General features: G+C 43.1%; 2 protein-coding genes across 3 annotated transcripts; both read left to right on the top strand.

The window, feature by feature from the left end:
• The first annotated feature begins 5,001 nt into the window (after nucleotides 1-5,001).
• ednraa (endothelin receptor type Aa) lies at nucleotides 5,002-17,987 on the top strand. 2 transcript variants are annotated; one of them, XM_086120543.1, is made up of 9 exons: nucleotides 5,002-5,093; nucleotides 5,206-5,282; nucleotides 7,356-7,833; nucleotides 10,813-10,940; nucleotides 13,530-13,728; nucleotides 14,591-14,743; nucleotides 15,811-15,944; nucleotides 16,046-16,154; nucleotides 16,752-17,987. In XM_086120543.1, exons 3-9 carry the CDS (start codon nucleotides 7,399-7,401, stop codon nucleotides 16,887-16,889), a joined length of 1,296 nt encoding a protein of 431 aa, XP_085976669.1. In that variant the 5' UTR covers nucleotides 5,002-5,093; nucleotides 5,206-5,282; nucleotides 7,356-7,398; the 3' UTR covers nucleotides 16,890-17,987. The 2 variants fall into 2 exon arrangements, with proteins under 2 accessions (XP_085976669.1, XP_085976668.1); XM_086120542.1 differs by lacking the exon at nucleotides 5,002-5,093 and having other exon boundaries at nucleotides 5,102-5,282.
• A 2,849-nt stretch (nucleotides 17,988-20,836) lies between these two features.
• tmem184c (transmembrane protein 184C) lies at nucleotides 20,837-26,368 on the top strand. The gene is made up of 10 exons (XM_086120217.1): nucleotides 20,837-21,391; nucleotides 21,901-22,031; nucleotides 22,115-22,151; nucleotides 22,375-22,580; nucleotides 22,664-22,738; nucleotides 22,807-22,900; nucleotides 22,995-23,107; nucleotides 23,205-23,304; nucleotides 24,006-24,177; nucleotides 24,686-26,368. Exons 1-10 carry the CDS (start codon nucleotides 21,275-21,277, stop codon nucleotides 25,009-25,011), a joined length of 1,371 nt encoding a protein of 456 aa, XP_085976343.1. The 5' UTR covers nucleotides 20,837-21,274; the 3' UTR covers nucleotides 25,012-26,368.
• Nucleotides 26,369-26,371: the final 3 nt, after the last annotated feature.

Raw genomic sequence — 26,371 nt, 5'->3', positions numbered from 1 at the left:
TACCTGTCGGTCCATCGACTTTCGTCGGCAGAGTGTGGTCCCATTACGAAGTCTACGTTGATTTCCACCAACTCGAGGCCGCTGCATTTCTTCACAATCACACTTGTAGTGGCCGGAATATCTTTTCTCTGCCAGAAACACAAAATAAAAAAACATTAAGTATTAATTCTGAAGTTTGTTTTATACATTTATAATGTATTGACACTAAACCACACCCACTCAGGAGGCAAACAGCTTCTTAGTGTTGCGTTTCTTCAAGCTTCCTGGATTTAATTGTCAACACAGGTGGGCCCCTTAAGTTTCCCCCCTCGGGGGTGGAATACGTTTCCCATTAAGAGGGTCAAGGGTCGTGTTGGTGCTGGAGGCCAACCGATCGGGAGGGCTGCTTAGATAAGCGCAGGCCGCCAATTGTGGCTAATCAGCGCCATTAGCCATCAAAGGTTTTTATCTTTTGCTTTGAGTGCGGCGGATTCGTGTGAAGCACTTGGTGACTCTTGACGAATTGATCCAGTTTTGTTTTGTCGCAGAATGGCATTCAGAGCATAATTTCTCATTGAAGACTCGAAGACTGTTATGGAATCATCTCGGACAGACACATCGAAGACGTGCCACGGTTGATAAATTAGCGCCTTATCGGAGGCTTAACCACCGCCACATGCTTCCGAGTCTCGTCTGCCCAACTTGTGGGCATCTCCTGCCTGCTTACGATAAAGTCCACAGAGCCTCGTTTTCTGCTGCGAGTGGAACTCCGAAGGAGCCTTTACGGTCCGAAAAAAACTGATGAGTCCTGGCGTTTGGTAATCACAAAGGAATACAAACATAACACGACCCAGCATGAAATTCTGACAAGACCACGCGAGGGTGTTTGACAAGACGCCATAAACATTTGGAGAACTTTCCCAACTATGCTTTTAATCAACGCGCCTTCGGACCAAACAAAAACAAAAACAAAACGATCCGTGCAAAATCACACCAAGATGCGACTAATTGAGTCAAGATATTGATGGCTATCCGCACCATGAAACAATCGAGTAACTTCGACACTCGGCAAGAAAATCTCAGCTTTTCTCTTTCTGACGACCCTCGGCCATTCTCGGGCGACCAATCAACAGGCCGCCATGTGTCTAGGGTTACTATTAACGCCGTTGATGGCCCGAATGAGTCCGCCTTCAAACGTAATGACTTGGATGCTAAAAGGAGCGCTGAAAAACAACACCGGCGGCGATCGAGAGGACTAAGTGGAGGGATTTACGGGGAAGCAGTGGCAGGGGACCAGTCGGGAGGGTTGGACTAATTAAAACAGCAACTGGATTTGATGGAGATTTGGGAACAGGTTGCAGGAAATGGCGCAAGATTGTCTACAGAGTTCAAAACTCCAAGACAGCACACTGGGATAAACTGTGATCAGCAAGCAACCTGTAGCTAAAAAAAAAAATTAAATTAAATACATTTTTTATAATGCTAGATTTTTCAAATTTTTCTTTGATTCCTGGTGCCACAAAAACCACGCATTATGAACCCGAGACTGTTATTGTCAGTTTTATGACATTTGATTCTCACAGCTGTGTTGACAAAAACACTGCATTCAAATTGTCTGCAGATGTCTTTCCCCCCCACCAAAAAGCTGACACGAACAAAATAAGTACCTTGACCTCGACGTCAGCGCCTGCGCATTTTGCAGGGGGGGGGTTGTTTGTTTTTTATGTTGACAATGCCATATACGGCGGAAAAAGAAACTAATCCCAGTTCTGCATATTCCATGACATTTTGTTCAAATTACGTCTGGGATAGTCAAAATATGGATTCACGGGCTTACTGATGAGAGGGGGTGGGTTAGGCAAGGCAAGTTGGATTTATCAGCGCTTTTTAAAACAAGAGCCAGATTGGAAACAGGAATGTGTCCAGGCTGTAGGGAGTCATGTTAAAGACTCACTATCAGTGTGTCTGTGTTTAGCCCGTGGCCACGTCAATGACACGAGACTGAAGATATCATCGCAATGAGAATGTACGCGCGAGTGAGGACGCAACGATGGAAAGCTTTACTTCGGATCAGGTTATAGACATTAGATGTACTTTGTAGTTGCTCTTTCATTTTTGAAATCCCAAAGTACTGAGAATATTCACCACTAGCTGGCATTGGAACACGAACAGGAAAATAACTCAATGGGGAATATAAAGAGACGGTAACTCCATATAAAAGGCGCATCGGATTATAGGGGGCGCTGTCGGCTGTTGAGAAAATGGAATGCTTTTAGGTGAGCCTTATAGTGCGGAAAATACGGTAACTTAAAATAGTTGTTTTTGATGACGACAAGTGCTTCAAATCAAACGAAATTGGAAATTTGGTTGCTCCCCATTACCCCCCACACCCTCAAAAAAAAGTTTACGGTACATAATATTGCGCAAGCCAATACTACAAAATAAATATCTATATTTCCGCCGAGAGGAAAAAGTTCCCCAAAATTTGGTGAAAAGAACCCGGTCAATTCTCCGCTAGCTATTTTTCATCCGATCTCATCACGATTATTTGCGCCTCGCTTCCCAGCCTCCGAATGAAAACAGTTTGTTCATATCTTGCTATTTTTCCGAAGAGGACTAAAACCGAACGGACGCTGCAACGCCACGGAACCCGACGCTCATTAGCTTCAACTTTTGTTTGAGATGCTCTTGTGCCCCAAATTAATGACGCCTGGCAATATATTGAAATGTCTTCCTTCTGTCACAGCCTGTCACAGTAGAATTGGCCTCAAACCTCCTTCCCTTCCGTCTTTCTCTTGCTGTACCACTCTCTGTTCTGTTTTTTTTCTTCTTCTTCTTCTTCCCCCTTCTTGCAAGTGTCCCAGTTAAGAAATTGCTTACATCCTCTACAGTCTGGGGTTGGCTTGAAATTTCCCATCGGGCATGTACCGCTACGCAGAGAAAGAGAAGGGAGCGCACTTCGACAGATGCCGTCAGAGAACAAGCGTGTGAATTACCAGGCAGCCTGCCATCTTGGAGTTCACACGGAATGGCATTAATACCCGATTAGCATCCAAACAACAACAACAACATGAAAGCCGCTGCGGCGGCGGCGTCGACGGGGGAGCAGGTAAAGGTTGCATCATTTATATATTAATGGCTTGACTAACAAAGACTCTGCCGCAAAAAAGTTGAAATGTCACAGCAATCGAGGGACTTTGGAGGATTTTTTTCTAAGGGCGGGGGGGGGTTGAGGGTAGGGCGAAATGCCTTCAGCAAATCACGTCCCGATGAATTAAACATTCGCCACTGTTGACCATGACTTATTAAGCAGGCATGGCGTATTCATGAGTACAATTAAAGACGACACGATCCTGTTAATTTTGAATGCCGGTAAATATTGGCATTACCCAATTAAGTCACATCGGACGACGGCGGAAGCGCCCGCAAGTGAACCGTGAATGAGAGGAGGAAAGAAAAAAAAAAAGTTACAATTGAAGTTGAAATCAAAGAGAAAAAACAAAACAAAAAAACAATGACAGTGTTGTCATGCTCTTGCATGTGGGCAAGGAGAGCCACAGTCGATACACTTTGAGTGGGTTATTGAACAAAATTCCAAACGCGCAAATATAAAGTGTGCTGTCGGCCACATCTCACGCCTCAACGCAGACAAACCTCCAGATGTCACTCACGAGGCCACGCCCCTTAAAGTGGCTACACGATGATGCCGATTTTTTTTTTCCCCCACCAGCTCATATTACAAACACAGCATTTGAAACAAGGGTGTGTAGACTTTTGATACCCACTTATTCTGCATGATTTTCAACGGCACGTAACGAAGGCGCCGCGTGCAGTTTCGACGTCAACGTTTCATCTCCTCCACTGGTCTAAAGTGTTTTCAAAAAGTGGATTTTTTTTCCGATCGCCGTCTTCCTGCTTTCAGCGCACGTCACCATAAGCGCTCCATTTCCAAATCCATAATGGACCCAGAAGCACTTTTCTCCCCCTCCCCTGCGCTACCTTACATTAAACCGTCTTTGCCCATCAGTCGGGCGGCCTGTCATGGCTGAGAGCATCATCTGTCTTGATTGTGGTTATCACTTATTTGGATGGGGGTTTTTTTGTTGTTGTTGTTTTTTTTGGGGGGGGGGGTTCTTCAGAGAATGGTTCTCAACGCATAAGAACAATGATAGGGTGAGCTGATTTGACCCTTTCAGGTCGTGTGGACTGTGTTATTCCTGTCTCCTTATCTTTGTGTGGCGCAGGTTTTGACATCCCACTGATCTATGATGACAGCTTTTTTTCGAGGATATGCCCCCCCGCCCCCTCCACACACACAAAAAAAGCGGTCAGTTTTACTTAGCGGGACATTGCGTGGCCAAATCCTATATGTCGCCTTTGTCAAGAAGCCAAAAGGTGGCCCAAAAATTTTAATTGGTTCATCGACAACTAATCGATTAGCAAATTAAGCGACATCTTATAAAATGTTAATACGCGAGTCATCGTTTAAAACCATTGCTGAACTTGGATTGTCCAAAACTTGTGATTTAAGCCTCACAACGGTCATTTTCGGATTTGGTTGTCATTCGTGGAAGCAGAATCTTATCTTTTAAGTTTTGGTCGCCGAATTGTCACTCAACCCACGTGAATTTCCAACGACACTCCCTCTGTTGCGTCGGCACCGCGAGATCGGTCTGCCAAATTGCCAACTGCACGCAATGAGCCGTGCCCTCGCACGAAACTCCAGACCCGCCGGCATTTGCGCCCCACCACAGATGCACTGACATCCGAAAACAGACACACGCGTGTGTTCTCGTGTGAGCGGAGTTTTGAACTTGTAGCTCTCTTTGTGTGCAACAAGCATTGACGTCACCTTTGTCAAGCGGACGAGAAGCACAAAAAACCCGACGACGAGTGTGCGAGTGTGTTTTCGTGCGAGCGTGCGTGCCTCACAGATAAGTATCGGCAGGCGGTGTCTCAGAGAGGAGCGAAGTGGGAAAGGGGGTGGAGGGGGTGTTCCAAAGGGGGGGCCCGGTCTGTTACCAAAGGGAGGTGGAGATTTACAATCCCACCCAGTCAAAGTGCCTCGCTGGTGCTCTGAAACACACGTACACACACACGCGCCACAGGAAACGGTGAGCCATAATGCGACGGCACCTCGGAGCAGACGGCCGCCTTTGCTCAAACCAAGAGGGGATCCGGCTGCGGCTTTGATAGCGCGTTAATTACTCATGTGATGTGATACAGATGTCTGGGGGCTTCAGCTGAAAGTTTGCCTGACGCTTTCCGAGGGGGCCTGGCGGCAGACAATTTTATGAGAAGCGGTAGGTGGAAAAAAAAGAAAACCTGCAAAAACGGTATTTATTATTGATGGGCAGATCAGTTTGCGTGCTGTCACGGGTCCCGGCGGGCACGGCGCTGATGCTAAACTGTGCTGCTACTTGAAGGGCTGGCTGCTAAATAGTTCTTTGTGTACTTGGTGACAGGCGGGACTTTGAAACAGGAACGACTCGGGGGCGAAGGAGACGCGACATGATGCAAAGGGCTTTAACCGTCACGCTGACAGCTTTTGGAAACTTTACCTACTCTTTTCACGTGACAAATGCTGGTGGAGTCTGTCGCGGTTTCTACCCCCTCCCCCTGGACATTATTATTTTATTTTTTTTGCATTGATTTTAACATGAAATGGAGTCATCAGGAAAATGCCTTTTGAGTTTGAGGTACAGCGATTGTTATGACTGGATAGTTGGGCATCAACTAAATACGACCAAAATTATACAAGTTGACATACCTTAGATTGATTTTTTTTTTCATTAGGGGAGTCAAGCTGCGAGTGCATCTGTTCACAAACTAATGAATTGGTCTCACTGTAACTTGAACCGACAACAAAGTTCTGAATTGGTGGGGTGGTATTTTTTTTGTTGTTTTTTTTTAAGACCCAGAGATTCAATCCCAGGTAAGTATTAAAATGTATTTACTTTATGTATTAAAATATTAATAATAAGGATTCACGTGGTAGGTTAACCCATTCATACACCCTGTAACCTGATAAGCTATCCACTGTAGTAACCGCTGTCCCCGAAAGGGTTCAAGAAGGGTCCGAAAATGGCTGGGACTGATTGAGTTAATGGTAATTTGTCGTTCCTTTGAATTGAATCCACTCGAAAAGTTTGGGCTTCATAGAGCGTGACATGTTGTGAATAAACTTGACAAAAAGTTGATTCCTAGAGTAAAAATGAATGCTTACTTTCAACAAGAAACCCTCTCGAACCAAATCGAGTCAGGCCTTTGAATCGTATTCAACTCTCTGGTTGGGATGAGTCAAAGGAAAGCCTTGAAATACCGTCCATTTTGATCACCGAAGCACACACTCCTGCTGAAAATGGTCAAAATGGTTCAGGAGACATAGAATCAAGCTCCTCCCGTGGTGCTCTCTGTTCCCTGACTTCAACCCCACTGAAAAGCTGCAAAGTGAGCCAAAGAGAAGAGGGCGGAGGAGAGGACGCCGGTGTTTGGATAATTGAGAGTGCAAAGACAAATGGTCAATGATCCCTCTTTTAGGTGCTGGTTTGTTGCCATAAGAGGTTTGTACAATGGATTAACATCAGGGGGTCCAAATATTTGTGGCACAATCGATTAATCTAATTTTTTATTTATTTATTTTTTTTTTTAGGAAAAAAGTGGGATTTTTTTCCCCCTGCTGAATAAATGCACAAAAATATTTTGGTCCAACATAGTCCAGAAAAAAACAATTTTATTGGAAGCTAAAGAAGACATCTGAACCGGGGGTGCCAATAATTGTTGGCATTGAATCAAATCAAAACATTTGTTTTCGTGTGACGCACCAAATCAGTTCGTGAGTCCTAATTCATTCATCTTTATGTAATTTCCACACTGTCAATCTGAAATAAAACATGTTTTTTTAATTCGATTGAATGATTAATTAACAATGAACAGATCAATCAATTATTGGAAAAATAAATAGTTGCAGTCCCCATATATACACACATACGTGTGTGTGTGTGTGTGTGTGTGTGTGTGTGTGTGTGTGTGTGTGTGTGTGTGTGTGTGTGTGTGTGTGTGTGTTGTGCGCGCGCGCGATCATGTGCTCACTCATTATATAGCTAATCTATTGCTCAATTTTTTGCACCACAAAAACCTGCCATTTGAGCAGGCGTGTGTTGACTTTTTAAAAACATGTAGTAGCAGTGTTTTTTTTCCCGTTTTTGTTTCATTTGTCCTCTCAGACCTTGTTCCCTGTGACCGTATTTCCAATAAATATCCATCACAATACTAAAAAAATAAACACCTGTTCTTGCATTAAAAGCATGCAGATGCACTATTCATGCAGGTTGTAAAAAAAATACTAACATTTTGTCTCCATTGTGTTGCTTTAGTGATAACTGGGGAGCGGAATCAAAGCGCAGACAGCGTTCCATAATGGGCGACGCGGCCTTGCGTATGCTGCTGCTAATGGCTTGTATGGCGGCCAGAGGAATGTGTCAGATAAACAGCGCCGGAGCCGAGGAGGAGGACCCCAGGCCGGGATATCTCCAGCACTCCTCCACCCTGCGGCCCAGCCCGGGGCCCGCGGCCCACCCGGAGGCCGTGGTGTTGGCCAACGCCACGGTGGTGAGGAGGCCCGTGCCGCCGCCCATGTGTTTGGTGACCACCTCCATCAACGGCTACTTCAAGTACATCAACACGCTGATCTCCGTGCTGGTGTTTGTGGTGGGCCTGGTGGGCAACGCCACCCTGCTGAGGATCATATACCAGCACAAGTGCATGAGGAACGGGCCCAACGCTCTCATCGCCAGCCTGGCCCTGGGCGACCTCATCTACATCGTCATCGACATTCCCATCAATGTATACAAGGTAGAGCCGACGCCATATTCCTCCATAATAGTGTGAAACTCTCATAGCAGGCCGTTTTGTTTGCCAGCTGGAGGGGTGGAAGAGGGGGCGGGCAATTTTGATGGTGAAATACCATATATAGAATTTGTAATTTACTTATTATTTAAGATTTTTTTAAGCTTAAGTCAAATGAATAAAAGTATTGCTTAACCGTACGCCAGAGTCCAACATTAACGGTGGCCCGCTGGCCACCCTAAGTTCCCTGATGCTGGCCCTGACTGAGCCACCAGTACAAACCTCATCCAACAATAACATGAAATCAACACATTGTTGATATTTCTAATATCTAATCATCAATATTTTGAGTTTTATCCATGAAAAATGCCCCCCCCCCCCATTCACGGACACGTGTCCCACGTGCTTGTGTGCATTATTGTCACTGCGTCGAAACGCTTCACAATTTCAACCAGAGTTTGGCCGACGTATACCATAAATTTCATTCAGTATTTTTATAAATTTAATAATTAAAAATCATTTTTTTTGTTTTTTAAAGTGGCTGCCTTGATCTCCCAGCGGCACGACATACTTAGCTGCATCCTTGCTCCTAAGGCGACATGCTCCTCGACTTAATCCGCTGGTAGGCAGACAAATGCTATTATAAATTTGGTTTAAATATTGTTTTAAATCATAATATCTATATACTGGGGAGTGTGTGGCGCTGACGTCAGCACCCAGCTAATTATCCTCATATGGGAAGCTGCAGCAGCTGTGTGCACAAACTTTTGATCGCTTGAACACAAAACGTCAAGTCGCTCCTCACCCATCAAGAGTGAAATTACACAATCAAGTAAACCTTGAGCGCTGCTTAAAAGAGTAGGGCGCAATTTGACGGGAAAGCGCAATCAGTCGAGTCGCCGTTATCTTCTCCCCACCCCCCTCGTGTGGCCACATGGGCGATGAGAGCTCTGCAAAAAAAAAAAAAAAAAAAAGCCTTGAGTTGACCTGGGACATTAGTCACTATCCTTATCTGGAGGCCTTATGAAAATAGCAGCTCCAGGAAGATAAATCACTTTTTTTTTTCCCGCAAGAAAAAAAAATGGAATGGTGTGTTGATCCCTCAGGCCTTGTTTGATTTTAGTTTAGTACCCGTGCAGCTTCTTCGGAACCATTGGTCTGCATTCTTTTGATATCTATTCATGTTTGTTTTGTTGGGCTACTTGTATTGCATCAAATGTTAAACTAACGACAGTTCAGGTTCCTCCATTTTTTTTTTTTTGCTGGTACATTTAAAAACTCTTGTTTTTGTCTACCTCTCGTTTATATCAGGTAGAAGTACTTTATTTCCCAAAAGCCTACTTTTTGTTGAAAAAGACCATCATTGGCTGAAATCCTGCTTTTTATGCCAACATAAAGCGACGGCATTATCTGAGACATCTTTGGTGGAGATTATTGTACATTGTCAGATAAGTTCGTTCGTTTGGGAAAAAAAACTGATTTCTTGACTATAAACACACAGAGATCGGTACACTTGTCGTGGTTGTACAATACTTTTGTGCGATCCATGCTCTTGCTCTCTCATTATCCCCATTTCATTGTGTTTGTCCAAGCAAAATCAGACAAAAATCCACTCCGTTGGGGAAATGTCCTTAACGTTTGCATTTCATGCTGCTAAAATAGTTAAAAAAAAAAAAAAAAGGAACATAAATGGCCAGCACAGAGCTCCGACGGTCAACGCTTTCATGGTGATAAACGCACAACGAAGTGTCACAGTGACTCTTTAGTACGAAGGAGGGGGAAAAAAAAAAAAAAGGAAGCGGACAACGCTCAAACAATGACGCCCGGACCACTTTAAAGCCTCTTCCTCGGAGCTGTAACGACAAAGCCCAAAATAATCAAGGCGGCCGCAGAGTAAAAACAGTGACCCGAGTGCCTTTCCTCTCCCCTGTGGGAAAACTTAAACAGCTGGCATCAACAATCGGAGAATCCGGGAAGCTCCAACGCGGGGCTCTTCCCTTATCGGAAGCCTAATGCATCTCGTATCCCCTTGAAGGAAAAGTGGCAAGGCGACGTACAGTCGGCATCTCCGCCGCGCTTAGGCCTTAAGAGCTGCGTGTGACTTTTTGGATAGCAACACAAGGATGTGTCGATGACCAAATGAGACATTTAAAGTCAGCTCGCTCATGGGAAGACATGATGCCTACAGGAAGAGGAAAATAGAGGAAAACGGTGATGCGATTTCTCAATTCGTGTTTAGTTATAATTTTAATTTAGGTTTTTTTTTTCAGTTTTAATTTGTTTTTACAGCAAGTTCGCTCGGTATGTTTTTTTTTTTTTGCTAAAATTATTCAATTTAGTTTTTTTTTATAAGTTCGAGGTTTTTTTTGAATAATATATGTGCTTTCGTTGACAATGATAACCTTGGTTGGTCGACCATCTTCCACTTTTCAAGCTCCTATCCCCATTAGTGGCGAATATTTGCGAGCGTTTGCAAAGGGAGCGATTGTTGAGGGTCTCGTCAGGGTTCAAGGGCGCGAATGTTCACCGAGCGGATGCCAGACGCCAGACATTCGCCTTTATTTTTCTTGTTGCAGGGGAGTTAAAAATAAACTGCATAAGTTAATACATAAATAAAAAAAATTAATAACATACCTTTTAAAACTGACATTTTTGGCAAACGTTTGGCAAACATTTGCGACCTTGAATGAATCCTGACAAACATGAACGTGCATTTCACACACAAACACACACACACAGACACTTGCTAAGTGATACTCAATGATACGCTCTCATTGGCTGGTCAACATGTCAGTCCGCCAACATTACGCAACATAAAAAGGCTTTCCAAAGGGCCACGTAATTATCCATGTACTTGCTAAGGTAAATAATTAAGATCCAAGAATCTAATCCAACCCCTGATCTGTTCATTAATTGATTACAAGGTTTGTTTTCGAAATGTCTCGTCACTTTTATCATTGTGATTTCTTTTTTTTATCCCACCAGCTACTAGCGTCACGGTGGCCATTTTACGACAGCGCCTTTGGCCTGTTCCTCTGCAAGCTGGTTCCTTTCCTGCAGAAAGCCTCGGTGGGCATCACCGTCCTGAACCTGTGCGCCCTCAGCGTCGACAGGTCAGTGCTCAGACGGACGAGACTCCGAAAAGATGAATGAATACATAATTTAACAAAAGAAGGAACCACAAAGTCCGTCTTTTTTTTTTTTTCATTTTAGAAATATTTCCTTTGATTTTTTTTTTCATTAACACAGGTCAAGGTGACCTACAGTAAGTAACAGGAGGATTAAAGAGGGAACACTTATGTGTTATTTTACGATTTTTTTTTTTGAGGTCATCACTTGTTAGGAACCATGGACTAATTGCGGATTATCATGTGGGGGATGATGGAAACTTCCATTACAGATTAATGGGTCGCTATTTTTGCAACATTAAGTGCATGAAATATGCATCGCGGATCTAACGTACAGCGTTGAAAGTGTTCTTAAGAGCGAATGCGGTGAGGTCAAGTTCCACTCCGCCCGTGGCCGTTAATAGAAACCCCCCCCCCCCCCCCGATGGAAAAAAAATAATGACAGCCGAGTGCGGCAGACACAACCGGCGAGATAAGAGGCTCTCTAAGGCTCTCGTTTAACGGCCTTCTATTATGGGAAACGAAGATGATGCGTTTGAGAGGTTGTTTTTGCAAAAGTTGCTTCGATTTAAAAAAAAAAAAAAAAGATGAAGGCAGGGTTAGTTTAAGGTCAGGGTGATTCTAAGTCAGCAGGAAATTAAAGACGGACTCTGTAACGTGATGTGAACACGAAGACACGCACTCTCCTCGAGTAGATTTTTCAGATATCTATATTTGAGTATTTATTTTCCCGACTGTTCACTACTTTTACTCTTTATATTTGAGAAATTACATCTGTACTTTGACTTTTCTCAACCTCTGTGAATGATCACAACTTTAAAAAAAAAAGATGTACTGTAAATAGAGAGATGGAAACAAGATATTCTCTTTCACGCGCCTTATTCAAGAGAATTGTTCAGTTGTTGGATCATGGTGAATAATCTGGTCCATAGAACCAGGAAAAAAAAACATTTGAGTCGTCGTATTTTTTTCCAGGGGTAACTAATTTTGCATTTTATGGCGGTTGGTTCATATTAGCAAACCTGTGAGAATGCGTGAATGTTTTTAAGTACATTTCAGTCTGGACTTTTTTTATTTTACATACTGTAAATGGGCCTGAGGGAGTTTAATCAGTACTTTTATTACATATATTTACTTCCATGTTTCAATATTAGAGGATGATGGAAAAAAGGGACGGATCCATTTAGCGCTTCGTGAAATATACATGCCGCCATGTTGTCGAACAGAGAGATTCAAATGCGCCATGAAAAATATATTGTTTTGTCCATGAAATCTTGATGCGTGATTTTACTAAAACATTTTCGACAAGCTCTTTTCTATTAATGAAACAAACAAGCAAACAAGCCGACGGGCGGACCCGCCAAACGCGGAGGCCAGGGCCTGTTCGGCGCCGTCACGTAAATAAATATTAGATATTTTAAATAAACAATTGATCATCTCTCCACATGGATTCTTGAAAGTTTGATGGGGCGCCGTGCTGACTCGACAGTTTATGCGGCTGCCGTTTATCAAGCGAGAGAGGGAGAGAAAGAGAGAGCGAGAAAACCTGCTACCTATATCAAGATTGCAGACAATGAATGCCTATTTTTGGATAACGGCCGGTTACCTAAATCCATAGATGGACTGGTATGAATCGACGGATAGATATGAAGGATAGAGAGAATACAGACATGGCTTTGACTATAGATGTGGCTAGATATGGGGGATAGCTATAGCTATGGGGATAGATATGACTTAAGATGCGGCTATCCTGACGAGATATGGATCATAACGTTGATAAACATGAACATGATTTGGATGGGGACAGGCAGAAAGGGACACAGCACTCTAGTTAGCAAACTAGTTCTAGAGAATGCTTTTTAAATAGCTAGCTTGATGGCTATCACAACAGTTTTCTACTGTGATGGAATTGTAGCCAAAGAGATTGCTAGCTTGCAAGAGCGCTAACTTCAAGGACAGAAAGCACGCGAGTATTAAGCACGGCAGTGGGAATGATAGATAACACAGTCAACAGCTCACTAGCAAGTAGATACAGAGATAGTTTTACTGACTGTATTGAACCCTGAATTGTGAGTGAATGTCGTTACGAGAGTCTTGGCCACATGTACACACACACTTCAGGTGCAATTTTTCTCAATTAAATCAGTTCTAAGAGAGTTATTTGGAAGGGTAATGTTCTAAAACGAGTTTAAAATTATATTGAACTGTTTTGGGATCATATTTTGTTGCAGATTTACAATTTAAAGGGGAAGTCAACCCCAAAATGTCCTTTCCAAAAATATGTTCTATGTGCCTCCGCTAGTCTAAACATAGAATTCCGATTCATATGGTGTCTGTGGAATACGAGTTAAGCAGCAAAATCCAGACGTTTTTAGCCATCTTAGGAGGCGGCTATTTTGTAAAGAAAACTTTGGGTTGACTTCTCCTTTAAACTATTATCTAAGCAATTATATACTGTACATTTTTAGTGATGTATCAATTACCATCAATTTCTTGAAATTAGCAGCAGGGCCCAGTAGCGGCCTAGTAAATCGAGCATTAAATTAAATCTCTCTTTTTTCCCCCCTGTCGCAGGTACAGGGCAGTTGCATCTTGGAGTCGAGTGCAGGGCGTCGGGATTCCACTCTTCACAGTCATGGAAATCCTCTCCATTTGGGTCTTGTCGATGGTGCTGGCCATCCCTGAAGCCGTGGGCTTCGACATGGTCAGCTTCAACTACCGAAACCAAACCCTGCGCACCTGCATGCTGCAGCCCAAGTCAGACTTCATGGTGGTAGGTTGTCATCCCGCTTTTATCATTTGAACTGTTTGGCTTTGACTGGGGGCAAACGTGCTTGGGCGTAAATAAAGTGTTAAAAGACTTTCGTTTTGACTAGACAAAGCTTTTTAAGAGAAGATAAGAGGCACACCTGCTTGTGGGTATTGACTGTTTGGATTCTTTGTTTTTTTGTGCTTAGGTTTTGATTTGATTGAAGGTTGTTGTTTTTTTTTTCCTGAGGACATCATTGATTACGGGCCGAGTACAATTCCAAGACCTGATCCTTGAAGTCACAAAAAACTTAGGCCACATGCAGATTTAATCCATATGCGGACTAATCGAGTAATCACTCTCAGACAGTCGAAATAACATAGTAAAAAAAATAATAATAAAACAAAGCAAAACAAACAAAAAAAGGAGCCTAAGGCAGATTAAGAGCCTGTTGACTGTTGCAGCAATATTTGGTGGCATTTAGTACAAAATACTTCATAACTGTATTTAAGTGCGGTTCTCAGGTGTATCTGGTTTTTACTTGGGTGTTCATTTGTCTTCATTTGACTTAGATATCAAAAAGGTAAAAGAGATAAAAGTCAACCGTGGGTGCAATCTTGATTGATTGACTGTCTCCGTTTCTCGAAATGAATGGCGTGTTACAATTGTGACGTGAATGAGGTGGTATTGACAAAAATTGATTAAGGTGGGTAAATCCCTATTTAAAGGTAAGAAATGCCAGAATCTTTGCAAACATGAGTCCACTTCTACTCAAGCACAGAGTATGAGTATTTTTTTTTTTTTGCCTACTTTGGCAGTATCCATCCATCCGTTATGAATAAATAGCTACCAAATTGTAATCCCAAGATGGATATCTCTCTTTTAGTTCTACAAGGATGCCAAGGACTGGTGGCTGTTTGGTTTCTACTTCTGCGTACCGCTGACCTGCACCGCCATCTTCTATACCCTGATGACCTGCGAAATGCTCAACAACCGGAACGGCAGCCTGCGTATCGCCCTGAGCGAGCACCTCAAACAGGTTGGACGTACTCATTCCAAACGTCATTCATTCAGTCGAGAACCCGCCTCCTGACCCCTTGCGACTTTCGTGCCCCTCAGACCTCTTTATTACCCTCCTCCTTAAGTGACCCTTGATCCCCTTGCTTATACCTCCCCATTTAAAAGTATCCCGAGGGAAGAATTCAGTCAGACGCAAGACGGGTAGCTCAAGAGTCGGCTTGAGGAATAGCTAGCAAAATGGCACGGTAAATAGCAACCTCGAGACCAAGATAAATAGCTTGAGAGATGGTTTTCCAAATCCTGGTGGTTAGCACGGTGGATAGAAGGGTGAACGAACAGGTGGATGTGAAACAGTAAAAATAATCTCTAGATTGCTTAAGAGGATACAAAGAATGCTAGTTAGCATGATGGACAGTAAGATCACTAGCTAAAGAAATAGCTTGCAGAATGGTTACCTACATTGGAAGCATGACAGTTTGTATGATCGTTCAATCCATCAAAACATGCGCAATAGTTAACATAATAAATGGATGGCAAGAGTAAGTAAGCGTACAGTAAATACCCAGTGAGATAGCCAGCCTCGATAATTAGCGTTCCGAAAGTGGATACAAGACAGATAGACTGCGAGAGATAGGTTGTGGGATTGCTGACCTGACAGTTAGCACAATAGAGCGACATGGGTAGCTACTGTGCCAAGATTGATCATTTATAAGATATAATATCAATTTTAAACCAAAGGCAAAGATAATACTCGCATAGTCAATTGAACCACTTAAAAGAAAAAGACCATTTCTCATCACTGAAAATGCCGAGTACAGTCTCATGAACTCGCCAAGTAGGGTCCTCCTAAGAACCTTCTTCCTAAGAATGCAAGTCTCTTTGTCAACTTAAACAGCAAAAATGCCAAACGAGAAATGTTTGGATGACATTGAGGGAATAAAAGCTTACATTGTCAAAGCTTCGGCGTGTTTCAACGCAGAACTCGTAATAGCCCGTTTGCTCGTCTGTCTCCGACGTCTTTAATATGAAGAGACATCGTTGCTCAAATGGGAAGACGTCATGTTTTTTTTCCTCTCCTCGCTGCAGAGAAGGGAAGTGGCCAAGGCCGTCTTTTGCCTGGTCCTGATATTCGCCCTCTGTTGGTTCCCGCTTCACCTCAGCAGGATTCTGAAGAAGATGGTATACTACCAGAATGACGAGACGCGCTGCGAGTTGTTCAAGTGAGTCGAGGAGACCACTGTGTTCATGAAGCCATGCAACATCTTTTTTTTTTTCTTTTCAGTCAAAGCTTATGATTTTTTTTTTTTTACTATATTTCCAGCTTCCTTTTAGTTATGGACTACCTAAGCATCAACCTTGCAACAATCAACTCCTGCATCAACCCCATCATCCTCTACTTTGTCAGCAAAAAGTTCAAAAATTGCTTTAAGGTAATGTACTTCCTCCGATTGATAAGTGAGATTAGACAGTAAACTGGGGGGCAACAAATCTTAGTGAATGCCATCTAGATTTTCTAGAGTGCAGCTGCCATGTTTAGAGGGTAGCCTGAGGAATTGGGATCACAAAAATTGGAGTCCCAATACCAGTTTCACCGCTGGACTGGAACAGCAGAAAAAGCCTCTAAATTCCAAACCCAAAATTTAAAAAGTGGGTCTTTTGAATGAAAGTCACCATTTTAGTCAAATCAAATTTAGATTTCGGCCCATCATTTGATGAAACTCTCACGAACATTTTCAATGGTGTAAACTTTCCCTCAGAGGCCAAGGCAAATCACGTCTTTTGTTCACGACACTCGGAGCAAATGAAGTTTGTCACAGAGCTAACGACGTTATGTTTGCGATGATCTATGAATTCACGTTGTTTTGAAACTGCTGAGAAGTGTCAAAGAGGGGGAGGAGCCTGTGCTGGAGACAAAACATGCCTCGAGGCAAGCTGAGCCTAAGACACAGAAAGACTTCTTTGCAACCCCCCCCCGCCCCACTTGGCTAAAACGCTCTCAATCCTCTCTCCACATGACCCCCCCGCAGTCGTGTTTGTGTTGCTGGTGCTACTCGGACAGCCAGCTGAGCAGCATCGGAGCGATGAACGGCACCAGTGTCCAGTGCAAAAGCCCCGAGCCCAACAACCTACTCGCCGACCGCAGCCTGCGGAAAGACAGCGACTGAGCATGTGGCACTCGGACACTAGTCTAAACAGTTAGGCTTCCAAAATATACTATGCATTATTATGACACTTTTTTTTTCTTCTGAAATACAGTATACTTAGGAGTACTGATACAGCCTTGCATGACACTAGCAGAGGCACCAAGGAAAAAAAAAAAGGTTTCACAGGAACGGACAAAGTTGCCTGGAGGGCTTCGAATCACGGGATGCATTTGAACTGTGAATTACCGTCATGATTCCAGAACAAGGGCAGGACGGTGCGGCACAATGGAAAAGAAGACAACCAGCTGTCGGAGGAAATGACGGCAAACGAGCGCTCGCGTCCATCCCAGGAGTCGGAAAACAGGAAAGCGTGTTAGCGACGATTAATTCTCCATCGAACACGCCCGTGGATGTACTCATGATTCATTTAGCCTCATTGTGTCATCAACTTTTGAGCTTAAAGTCGCTCGGCATCTTTGAATATTTCACAAACGAATGTTCACAGAGACAGCATAGGAAAGATTTCCTCTCAAAACAATGTGACGGTGGCAGTATTTTTGCGATATTTTTGCGAGCGTAATTCATAAAACACGTACCCGTATGTCCACTTTTATAAAGTGATTTTATTTTTGGCCACCAATAGTAAATATTAATCAGTGACAAAGGCAGATGAATAGTAACACAGTCCATCCCTGCATGTTCACAATTCAGCATTCACAAATTAGATTTTTTTTTTGGAGCTTCAAATCTCACCTAGCTGCTGTTTTTGTAGTCTGGCCAAAGCCATGTCTAATATAAAATAGTAATTTGACGCCAGATGGGAACACCTTGCAAAGTAGCTAAGGTGAACTGAGGGGAGGAGCTTCATTTAGTCAGGCTTAGTATAGGCTTGTCTCATGAGAAAAAAAGTGCTTTGCCGCCATCCTGTGGCATCTTCAGGCAATTACAAAACCTTGTTGGATGGGCGTTAATCCCTGATATGCAGAACGTCATGTGAGTGAACTTGGAAACGTGATCATTGACTTCCGATAACAAGCAAGGGAACTGGTTGGTGGCGAGATTGTTAGAAGACGAACTTGCTTTAAAAAAAAAATCAAATAAAATACATCTTTTTGCTAATTTTGTAATTATTTTTATTATTCTTTTTAATTAATGGCTTATCTGTTTGTGTATGACCACATCATGGATTTTTTTCCTTTAAGTTAAAAGGTTCTACATATTTGGTGAAGATACAATCAGCTTTATATGAACATAACTTAGTCTTACAACTCGAAACAACTTTTCAGTCCTTGCTAGAACGTAAGTACAAAAGTAATTGAATTGATAAATAATATTTGATGGACAGTGTGTGTGTTGCCAGGCCGATTATGCCACGTGAGCACAGCAAACGCCCGCGCTAACTTGCCATTCCGCTGCTGAGCTAGTTAGCCGCAACAGACGCTAAGCTAAACCGGACGCGTCTATTTATTGGCAAGTATTCCCTTCGCAGCATCACCACTTGGTACCAAAGAAATATTCTGCCTTTAAGTGTAAATTTATTTTCGCTTCCCTAAACATTTGAATGCACCCGTCCGACTGTTTGATGTTTCAGTCCCATTTGCAATTTTTGCTTCGCTCAAATTCAGCTCAATATTATCTTCTATTTTCGGTTCATCCTGAATATTTACCCCAAAACAGACCATAAACCATTTTTGTGAGCAGTGTATGTATTTTTGTAAGTGTGTGTTTAAGAGTGATGCATGTACATCTTAAGTTGGGGTGTTTTGCACACTGTATACAGAACTGGCCAGATATGTACATATGCTATCATTGTTAGCATCACTTCTTATCCCAATAAATCCAGGTCCAGTGCAAGTTTATTTCCCCAGCCCGCGCTAATATCAGCTCCTCAGGGGGAGTCAAAAGGAGAGCTCTTGTTTCCCCATTCGGCATCTGTGAGAAAAAGACGTCTGGGAGTGATTGCAAGCACACAGTGACCCGCTGTGACCGAGTGAGGCCTTAAGGCTTCCTGATCTCCGTTCGCAGAGGATGTGGGAATTTGAGACGTGTAACTCGATTGTCACATGTGTTGCCAAAAAACAGGATCAATGAGGAGCTTGAGATTGTGTCGTTTCTCAGCTCAACGTGGCAGGAATGCATCTGTTTTCTTTGTAAACATTACCGTTCTGGTCAGAGGGGGGGGGGGGGGGGGGGGAGTACCACCTTGAGAAAAGCTCAAGGCAGGATCAAGCTGCGGCTAACTCAAAATACTATTAGACAAAGAACAATTTTTAAATCATGATCAATTCGTAACATTACGATGTTGCTACTGTGTAATATTGCAAAGTTCTCTTATAATATCATGCCATTAGTCTTATTCTTTTTTTCTTGAATTTCCAATTACGAGACTTTTTTTTTCGGGAAGACAGTCATCATGCTTGCAGACATTTGTGATTGGTATCGCCACCAGGTATCAATTATTGACCAATTCCGGCCTCATACATCGGGTAATCCCCAAGTCTGCTGATAGCAAACACCGATACTTCAAAGTATCTCTGACATTGAGTAAATTCTCCTCTGAAGTTGTTGCCGCTGTACTGCGGCAGTTTGACACATCGGCGAATCGTCGTCTGCGTCAGAAAGAAAGGTTTTGTCTCCTTTGTAATGCATTCTGGTAAGCGCCATATTGCCCAACTGTGAGGCACGATCCACATGAAAAGAAAAATAAAGCAAATCGGGACGGATGCCACATCCTTTAAGCTAAAACACCTCTCGGCTGTGATTAAACGCGACATATGTTTATCCACCCTTGGCTTTACCCTGCTCGACCGTCCCACGGAGAGACCCATTTGCTCGTGTGACTCGTGGCAAAGACGATGTCTTATTCATAAAAAGCCAAAAGGAGAAAGTCAAACATTCATGAACAATCTGTCCTGAAACAACCGTTTGGGTTGGGGCGTTTGCTACGGAGAATAAAAGTTCTGCCTTTTGTGAAGACAAATACATCGCATGGAGGAAGAACCTCCAAAGTCGTACAATTTGTTTTTTGTTTTTAGGTTTGTTTGGGGTTTTTTTTGTGTGTGACATTTGTTGTTAAACATGCAGGACTTTTTTTAAAACACTTGTATGGCAACGAATGCTCCAAAGACTTTCGTGGGCAGGAAGCTGATGAATCTCCATTTATATTTCACCTCCACTGGTGAGTAGTTTTTATGTTATGTTATTTTTATTCAGCATTATGATGGCAGCACAATGCACAATGTATTTTAACACAGTTTGGCCTGGTATCTAGATTTTGCTCCGCGACTGTATTGATGACTTCTCTAAATGCTTTGCCTCATAAGATATGATGAAAAATCTCACTGTAAAAGCATTTCAAGATGATTTTGTTTGGAAAGCAGATTTTTGTATTATCACCAAGGTGATATTTCTTATTTATTTTCAAGATACTAAGTTGGGCGGCCCGGTAGTCCAGTGGTTAGCACGTCGGCTTCACAGTGCAGAGGTACCGGGTTCGATTCCAGCTCCGGCCTCCCTGTGTGGAGTTTGCATGTTCTCCCCGGGCCTGCGTGGGTTTTCTCCGGGTGCTCCGGTTTCCTCCCACATTCCAAAAACATGCGTGGCAGGCTGATTGGATGCTCTAAATTGTCCCTAGGTGTGAGTGTGGGCGTGCATGGTTGTTCGTCTCTGTGTGCCCTGTGATTGGCTGGCAACTGATTCAGGGTGTCCCCCGCCTACTGCCCGGAGATGGCTGGGATAGGCTCCAGCACCCCCCGCGACCCTAGTGAGGATCAAGCGGTTCGGAAAATGGATGGATGGAAGATACTAAGTTCCAAAGCAAAAAAAAAAAAAAAAAAGATAAACAATTGTTAACGAACATCGCCATCTGGTGGAAGGCGTACATCATAAACAAACTTTTCAACCCCTCCCGCCCTGTTTGAAAACATTCTTCATTGATTGGCTCATGCAAACAATGCCGCCAATCACCTTAGGGGTCAAACACGGAAGCAGGAAGTAGCCAACCGAAGGAAACAAGTAAACTTTGAGCCTTAACACCAAAGAAAACCGAGTTGAACTCATTTGGATTCGTCAAAGGATCGACGATTTGTCTTGCTATTTGAATAGCGTTTCAATAAGATATTAAGATTAACGCGGTTTCGACAGCAGTTTAAATACGGCCACGTACGTCGTTTGTTGACATGGCAAAACGACTGCCGAGCTAACATTAGCCTAGCCGCTCGGCTTAGGGGAATTCAAGTCACATGAGCTGACAATAAACATGTCTTCCTAACAATAACGACGACTTTTACTCACTTGGAAGCCTTTGTTAGGATCGCCGTTCGTCCAACGTTTTTTTTTAGCCCCGAAAAGCTTGAATTCGGGTTCGGAATATTTTTTAAAAAACAGCCTGGCGTCTTCATGTCACGATGCCTTGTTCGTGTGGGAATTGGAGAAGATGGATTCGGCCTTTGGTGGTCTTGTTGTACATTTTACTGCTGCTTGTGGTCCTGCCGCTGTGCATTTGGGAACTTCAGAAGTCGGCGGTGAGTGTACCGCCATTACCTGAGCGTGGTGCATTATGGGGCATTTCATACGTTTCTAAAATGGTACATATTTTATTCGAATGAACTTTTTGTTTCCTTCACAGTGATTTCAAATATGTCATATCACATTATCATGTTTTCCCATACTTGTACGGATTTTGAAGGGGCTTAAAACAAAGCTTGGCATAAGAGCCGCCATGTTGGTCAGGTATTCGGCAAAACCAACCATTCAAAGGTATTTTATACAGTTGTTCATGTCACCTGCGTTGATTATTTTGAATATCATTGTTAAATATATCGTGTTACAGTATTTGTATTATTATTGTTTACATATTTTGGCTGTTTTAAAAGGGGTTTCAAAAAGCTTGGCATATTGGTACAGTATTGGGGGGAAAAACATTCAACGAAAGGGCTTTACCAGCAATATTGTCCCCAACAGCAGCCTGACAGCCACATGTTTAGCTAAAATGTTTTTTTTTTCTTGTTGTAAATTATTATTCTCATGGTAGGTTGGCACTCATAACAAGGCATGGTTCATAGCTGGGATATTTGTCTTCATGACCATCCCCATATCATTATGGGGCATCCTGCAGCATTTGGTTCACTACACTCAGCCTGAGCTTCAGAAACCGATCATCAGGTAAAGAAGCATTTCAAACTTGTACTGGAAACGACATTTAATTTTATCATTATTCCTTACCTTTTATTCCCCCCTCTTTCTAGAATATTGTGGATGGTGCCAATATACAGCTTGGATAGTGTGAGTTATTTTTGGCATCATAAAACCTATCGCTCCTTTTTAATGACAGCGCATACAAGTAGGTAAAGTAACAGTTAAAAAATAATAACCTGTAACCTGATAACATGATAAGCTGTCCACTGTAGTAACCACTGTGCCTGAAAGGGTTCAAGCATTCTATCCCCCACAAATATACCAATTTCATTGACCTTTTTTTTTTTCCTTCTCCTCAAAACTTTTGCAGTGGATTGCCCTGAAATATCCCCACATCGCCATTTACGTGGACACGTGCCGCGAGTGCTATGAGGCCTACGTGATCTACAACTTCATGACCTTCCTGCTCAACTACCTAGAGAACCAGTACCCGAGTTTGGTCATGATGCTGGAGGTCCAGGAGCAACAAAAGCACCTCCCGCCCCTCTGCTGCTGCCCGCCTTGGCCCATGGGAGAGTGAGTTCACTTCATTTTCGCAGACCAGTATTTTATTTAATGTATTTATTTTAATTGAGGGAGAAGTTTCCTTTCCTCCAAAGGGTTTTGCTCTTGAGGTGCAAGCTGGGAGTCCTGCAGTACACAGTGGTTCGACCCGTCACAACGGTTATCGCTCTGTAGGTCACACGTCATTCATATTTTGAGATATTGCTCGTTCGTTTTGACGCGTCGTCTCCTCGCACAGCGTCTGTCAACTGTGCAAAGTGTACGACGAAGGCAACTTCAGCTCCACCAACGCTTGGACCTACCTGGTGATCGTCAACAACATGTCACAACTGGTACTGTCAACTCGTCATTTTTCGTCATTCGTCTCTCTCATCGTGTCGCCAATGTCGTGTGTGTGCGTAATGTTCAAATCTTGTGTCCGTCCAGTTTGCCATGTACTGCCTGGTGCTGTTCTACAGGGCTCTGCGAGAGGAGCTGAGTCCCATCAAGCCGGTGGGCAAGTTCCTGTGCGTTAAAATGGTGGTGTTCGTCTCGTTTTGGTAAATACCGTCAAGGGGGTTTTCAAAAACACTAACATTTCAGGATTTTTTTATTTAGGAGTGGTGGCAACTTGATGATTTATTTTTTCTTCTCCAGGCAGGCAGTGCTCATCGCCTTGCTGGTGAAGGTGGGCGTCATCTCAGAGAAACGCACGTGGGACTGGCAAAGTGTGGAGGCCGTAGCCACCGGACTACAGGTGAACAAATCAAGCGCACACATTCATCAATTTTGCAGCCCGTTCGTACCGATTATTGTCGTTAGCCCCTTTGTGTCCTTTTTTTAAAAAATTGTTCATTAGCTTGTTTATGGTGTTTGTTTGTTCGTCAACCAAATAGTGTTTTTTCCCCCAAATTTTCGTGAACGAGATCGTGGGTTTTTGTTGTAGTAAGTTGGCTTTTTCTCTACTGTAGTTAGCTAACTTGGTCATTTGTCAGTTAGCTTGTTCGTTGTAGTTCGTCATCTTGACTTCTCATTAGATTCTTGTTGTTAGCTAATTAGTCAATGTGATTGTTAGTGATTAAGCTAGCTTGTTCACTGTTGTTAGTCAGTTTGAGTTTTTCATTTGGCTCATTGGTTGCAGTTATCCTGGCCGTTTGTCAGTCAGTTACCTTGTTCGCTGTTGTTGTTCGTTAGCTATTTAACGTGATAGATTAGTCGTTGTCATTTTCACCTTTCATTTGATTCAATCTTTCTTTGCCATTCATTCTTTTTCTTTCTCATTATTCGGCTAGCTTGATGACTTGGTGCGCGTGGCTCACTCCAAGCGTTTGGAAACTCAAATTTGACGTTTGGTTCTTCGGTGTGCACCTAAAAAATAATAGTGGTTGCTAGTTAGTTTGTTCTATTTTTATTCACTCGATCATGAGTTAGGTTGATGAAATGCTGTGTCTTTCTCAGGACTTTGTGATCTGCGTGGAGATGTTCCTGGCAGCTGTAGCTCATCACGTGAGCTTCACGTACAAGCCTTACATCCAGGAGGCCGAGGAGGGCTCTTGCTTTGACTCCTTCATGGCCATGTGGGACGTCTCCGACGTCAGGGCCGACATCTCGGAACAAGTCCGCAATGTCGGTCAGTGGCAACAATTCAATTCCTTTTTTTTTTTTTTTAATATCGCACCAAATCACAACAACTGCAAAACAGACTAAATGGAACTAGAAATAATTCATGTGAATATTAGACCTGGCCATCGTTAGCAAGTCAGTTGTGTGGGTTTGCTTGTCTGTTGCTCTCCATGCTAGTCTTAGTTAACTTCACCACTCCTTAGTTACCCCAATTCTTAGTCGAGTTGCTGTAGCTAGTCTGTTGTCGTCATTTAGTTGCTTTGATTGTTAGTCAGCCTGAACGTTAATCAGTTTGCGCGTCAGTTGTTAGTTAACATGTTAGCTAGTAATAATAATAATAATAATAGATTTTATTTATAAGCGCCTACATGATTGGTAGGTGGTTCGCTTGTGTCTCAAGTTTTGTGCAACTTCCGAGACAAAGAGTTGTTGAATTCTGAATTGGGGATGAAAAAGATCATTAGTCATAAAACAAATTGGATTCTCAATTTTTCTTTTCCTGTCTTACTTGACAGGTCGAACAGTGATGGGTCGCCCCCAGAAGCCATACTTTGGTGAGGCGCAGAGCTCTGGCGAGCGCTCCGGCCTCCTCTCATCGTCAGCCTCGCAGGACGCTATCGGCGAGGCAGCGTCTGATCCGCCGTCGCCCGGCGGACACTACCAGGGCATGGGACGGACGCCGCACTCCCTGTCGGCCCCCGCCGGCCTCGGCCATGGACAAGAAGTCGCAAGTGACGCAAGCAAGGACGATGATGATGCTGCTGATGATGATGACAACGACGGGGGCGGTGACGGCGGAGCCAAAGAGCCAGCCCAAGCGGATCTGATCGTCATCACTTAGTGGCCTAATCGTTCATGAACGGGCAGGCCCCGATGACTTTGCTAACTATGGCAAACCAATTCATAACATGACAGCTGCAAGAATGTTCCGTGTGGAAATGACACTATGTGGGATCACACAACTGACTCACACGTCTCATTCATAGACTTTGAAGTCACAATTTAAAGCAATAGCGCCTTTGCCATTCAACCTAATTTGTTACTGATTTGCAGGGATATGCACATCCGGGGTCAAATTACTCACTAGTTAACAATGTATGTCATGTACCAATTTGTGCCATGTAAGAAGAGTATCTTAGGGCCACACTGAAAAGTCACACTAATAATTACAAGAATGAAGATGGAATGTGATGAGAAGGCGTACATTTTTTATCAGAAAAAAAACACGACAATTTTGTTCTCATATCATGACTGTTGGGGGAAAAAAAAAATGTATCCAGTACTATATTCACCGTTTGCGCGTTACATCACAGCCTTCATGGGAAGGCCCCCTCTGCCTTGACGGACGGCAAAATAACTATTTGCGCCTGTTGAAACCGTCGAACTCCCGTAAAGCGTATAGCCCTGTATCCATTTATCGAAGCGATTATCTTCTAAAAATGGTCATCTTGCTGTGCTGTCAGATGTACTTATAGACGAGAGAAACCAAACTGGACTTTTCATCACATACCTAACGATTAAAGACGGCGATGGATAATAGCAATCAACTGAAAGGACTAGCAAGCCCTCCCAAGTTTTCGAGGATTTGCAGCGATCATTTTTTTACATTGTTCATGTATTTTACTCATAATCATTAAATTACTGCATGTTGCTTTGCGCAAACATAGGATGGAATGTGTAAAAAAAAAAGTCAGCATCCTAAGCAACTTTTACTTTTGCCATTACAGGGTATCCACCCCACCCTTCCGGTGTGAGAGTAACATCTCGTCCCAGGGAACAGCCAATGACAAAAAAAAAAAAAAAAAACGGGCTTGAGTCCTGACTTTTATATCAGCTCCAGCTTAAGCGGATACGACATTGAAAGCATAACGATAAAGGGGGTGCGCTGTCAAACAAAAACTCTGCGATTTGATTAAAACAGTGAACACAGCTGTTGAAGAGGTGGATGTCATGGCTAGATGGGCAAAAATAACTTATCAGTCGCTAAATCGCTCCCGTTTTTCTGTCCACTTCAGGTCGGCAGTCATTCACTGTTGCCGTACATCGTGGTGCACTCGCGTGATCACGTGACGTAGCTGCAACGGGTCAATAAAAAAACTTTTGTTGCTCTTTTCAGTGTGGCCCTTCATTCTAATGCCTTCCGTAGCTTTATTTTTTCCCAATAAAACAACAAATGGTGGTTTGTTCATAAAAAGACAGTA

Source organism: Hippocampus guttulatus, chromosome 9 (genome assembly GCF_054856545.1).
Source record: "Hippocampus guttulatus isolate MCC_2025c chromosome 9, RoL_Hgut_1.0, whole genome shotgun sequence".
NCBI lineage: Eukaryota > Metazoa > Chordata > Actinopteri > Syngnathiformes > Syngnathidae > Hippocampus > Hippocampus guttulatus.
This window is presented reverse-complemented; position numbering and strand designations above follow the sequence as displayed.

What these genes read in the sequence shown, in the direction of transcription:
- ednraa (XM_086120543.1), top strand. Translation starts at nt 7,399, where the DNA reads ATGGGCGACGCGGCCTTGCGTATGCTGCTGCTAATGGCTTGTATGGCG. An exon ending in TGCGCCCTCAGCGTCGACAG is followed by an intron (nt 10,941 to 13,529) that starts GTCAGTGCTCAG and finishes CCCCTGTCGCAG; the next exon opens with GTACAGGGCAGTTGCATCTT. An exon ending in AGTTCAAAAATTGCTTTAAG is followed by an intron (nt 16,155 to 16,751) that starts GTAATGTACTTC and finishes ACCCCCCCGCAG; the next exon opens with TCGTGTTTGTGTTGCTGGTG.
- tmem184c (XM_086120217.1), top strand. Translation starts at nt 21,275, where the DNA reads ATGCCTTGTTCGTGTGGGAATTGGAGAAGATGGATTCGGCCTTTGGTG. An exon ending in CCGCCTTGGCCCATGGGAGA is followed by an intron (nt 22,581 to 22,663) that starts GTGAGTTCACTT and finishes TTTCCTCCAAAG; the next exon opens with GGTTTTGCTCTTGAGGTGCA. An exon ending in CCGTAGCCACCGGACTACAG is followed by an intron (nt 23,305 to 24,005) that starts GTGAACAAATCA and finishes TGTCTTTCTCAG; the next exon opens with GACTTTGTGATCTGCGTGGA.